The 3454-nt window shown below is 34.1% G+C and overlaps 1 protein-coding gene across 1 annotated transcript; it reads right to left on the bottom strand.

Annotated features, from left to right (window-relative positions):
* Positions 1–1377: 1377 nt before the first annotated feature.
* Positions 1378–1857, bottom strand: LOC139845316 (pathogenesis-related protein 1B-like). Its single transcript, XM_071835573.1, has one exon. It carries the CDS (start codon positions 1855–1857, stop codon positions 1378–1380), a length of 480 nt encoding a protein of 159 aa, XP_071691674.1.
* Between the last annotated feature and the right edge of the window lie 1597 nt (positions 1858–3454).

Raw genomic sequence — 3454 nt, 5'->3', positions numbered from 1 at the left:
CATTTTGTATGTATCTCTTTGTATCTTTAATTTTCAATTTAATGAATTCGTTTTGCCTTTAAAAAAAAAAAATTGAGAACTACCTATGAAGTTTATAATTGAAAAAATTACGTCGTTGGTACCTGTGGTCTGTTTACAACACCTAAACTTAATTTTTTGCATAATTGGTACCTATATTTTGCCTAACTTTCCTGGTTGGTACCCCAACCTAACTTTAATTAAGTTTTTAATGTTAACCCCTTACATGTGCCACGCATGTGAGGGCAAATTAGTCCTTTAAATAATTTAGTACATATAAAAACCATCATCGTTGTTCGTTGATGTGATGCAAAATGACATCCTTAAGCTTTCCTGTAAATATATACATCCATCCATGTATATATAATATAATTAAATGTAATATACGTTCTTGTTGTAGCGACGTAGCCGCTTTTCATATTTTTTCTTTCATCTGTAGCGGCTCACTCAAGACTAATTTTATTGTCTTCAACAATACTTACATAAAGTAAAAAGTGTATATATATGAAAAAAAAAAATTGAAAAGCAACAATAGATTTATTAATTATGTAATGTGAGTATCTGTAAAACAGAAGCCTTGAAAGCCTCAAATGAAACTATAATATGCAGTACTATACGACTAGCTTTACAAATATACTTAAATTTACAGCAACAAAATTATAATCATTAGATACACGAAAGTGGAGACGAAAGCCATTTAATTTACAGCTACAAAAAATAGAGTAATATTTTTTTATATAAATACACCCATAAACACAAATTAGATAAAGTTTGAAACTTTATTTCAAATTCAAAATACTCATTTGGTTAAAGTATAAATTTGAGTTGAATTTGTGAGAGATGGATCTGAGATTGGTTAATGAAATATTGAAATCTCTATATTGTTGGTATGGTTGTTCATAAGGACTAATTTATTTAAAGTGATGAATTTGCCCTCACATGCGGGTCACATATGAGAGTTAACATTAAAAATTAAGTTTATGTGTTGTCAAGAAAATGTAAACAAATCATAGGTACTAATGGTGTAATTTTTTCTTTATAATTAAAAGACCTGGCTCAAACCCGGCGTAAACTCGGGTCTGGGATTATATCTTATTTAGTTAAATTAATTCGAATAGAATTGGAAAAAACACTATTTCAAACAATTGAACAAACAAAAGTAATGACTAAAATATTCTGCATTTTTCTACTTTTTTCATAGCTTTTTTCAGTTTACATATTTAAATGGAATTTTTTATTACTCACATTCATCAACACTTAGAAGCATAAATCACACAACTTTGTTAATATTGATCGACTTAAGCTACATAATTATTTTGCTGAAAAACAAATAACATGACAAATACACTGAAACGAAAACTAATAAGGAACCTCGCCAACAACATTACCAGGAGGATCATAATTGCAAACAACCACGAAACAAGTACCATCGCTACATGGACTCCTAGCACATCCAACGCGTTGTGTGTTTTTCCAAACAATTTGAGTATAATGACCACACATCTTTTTACACTTGTTTTCTTTGCAATCGTAGTCCCGTCTCTCATCAAGCCACATTTGCACTGCATACGTAATATTAAGGCTTGGTCCATACGCCATGTTCTCACCGCACTTATCAGAATGTATCAACTTACAATCCTTCCTTTGATCGGCCCACGCTTGTGCAGCCTGTTCTAATGCGGGGTCATATTGCAAAGGGGGAATGTTCAAAACTTTTCTGATACAATTATGGACCGAAACATAGTCTTCTTGTGAGTTGCCTGCATCGTGTGCGTGAGATAAATGTAGAATTGCCATGGATAAAACAAGATAAAACGAGATATTATACCAATGACCCATGTTGTTATACTAGGTGATTATTGTGTTGTTGAGTATGTTTTGAAAAGGGTATTTATAGGGTAGTAAATGTGAAAGTGAAATGCAAAATGTGAGGAAGAATAACCGGAAACTAAAGAGGAAACACTAATGGAGCAAAATGTTTAGAACTATTCCACTCAACCAAAAACTTTGGTAAAAACACAACCACTCTTAATCCAAGACATTCGGCATATATTCTTAGAATGTGATCATTTACAAAGATAGGTTCTAAATATAGGAGGTACAATATAATTTTAAATTTTCATCGAGTGAGATTGATCATTCACGTATTATTCCATCAAGCGCATTTATTAAAATTTTATTGAGCCGCTACAATATGAAAATATCATTCAAACGCAATAGGTGTACATGTGTACGTTAATTGACGTAAGGTGGGTGTGTACTTTTTTAAATATTAAAACCAAGTACACGTGACGCATCAAAATGTAGATTGAAAAAGTGAAAATAAGACAGTAACGATTTTCGGAGTAAGATGTTATACTTACACATATACGAAGAAACAAAGACTTGTTAATCTGAAACTGCATTCCAAAGTAATTTGTCATAAATGTCGGTGTAACAACCCAACCCGTTATCCAACCGAAACATGCATTATTTTTTTTTTAAAAAGAAACAGTTATGTTCAGCAATTGGAGCGGCGCACCCCATAGTGGAGCGGCGCTCCAAAGTGGTCTGTCCACTCTTTTCTTTTTTGGTAAAAAGATCTCCCGCTTCCCTCCACTTTTAGACGAAACGACTTTCACCACATCTTAATATAAAACTAAGAGATTTCCACAATAAAAACGAGTTTTACAACACCGGGCCCACAACGACCCATTTCACGAATTTCGTTCAAAATACAAGTTTCGACCATAAGAGTTTAAATTCCAAACGACACATAGAGCATGGTGTTTGGGGTTAAACTACCCAAATCTTGGTCAAACTTCAAAAGCTAAACTTCCAAAAGCATCCCCTATCCATAACAAAGCGGGAGGCCACTAATCCAAACGGATACATTTTCCCTTGTCCACGCCGGAGCTTAAAAAGGTAAACAATGAGAGGGTAAACTAAAGCTTAGTGAGTAGAATAAATATAAATATATACATGCATATACAATTTACCTACACGCATCCACGAACTCATACAATGCATATAATCTCATACCATTTAATATCAAGAGCTGGTGTTATCAAAACGTACAACTAGCAACATCATTAGCACAATAATCATAATAATAATTAAATGCTAAACATCAACGAGTATAAGCCATGGTTAACCAATATCGCAAGGGAATGACCTCGCGAACAAGGCATCGGTGTTCATAACAACCGTTAGCTCCCAAAAACGGCTATGGTATGCTAACCCCCGAGGTGTTCCAAAACGGCTATGGCATCACCCCCAAGTGTTCCAAAACGGCTATGGCATCACTTGATCATCGTATGAGTAAGAACCGGCTAGGTTAGCGCCCAAAAACGGCTATGGTATGCTAACCCTGAGGTATCCCAAAACGGCTATGGTATTCCCCCAAAATGTTCCAAAATAGCTATGGCATCACTTAATAGCGGCTATTACTCACACC

The sequence above is a fragment of the Rutidosis leptorrhynchoides genome, chromosome 4, assembly GCF_046630445.1.
Source record: "Rutidosis leptorrhynchoides isolate AG116_Rl617_1_P2 chromosome 4, CSIRO_AGI_Rlap_v1, whole genome shotgun sequence".
Taxonomy (NCBI): domain Eukaryota; kingdom Viridiplantae; phylum Streptophyta; class Magnoliopsida; order Asterales; family Asteraceae; genus Rutidosis; species Rutidosis leptorrhynchoides.
Note: the sequence above shows the minus strand (reverse complement) of the source record. Positions and strands in the feature narration are given on the sequence as shown.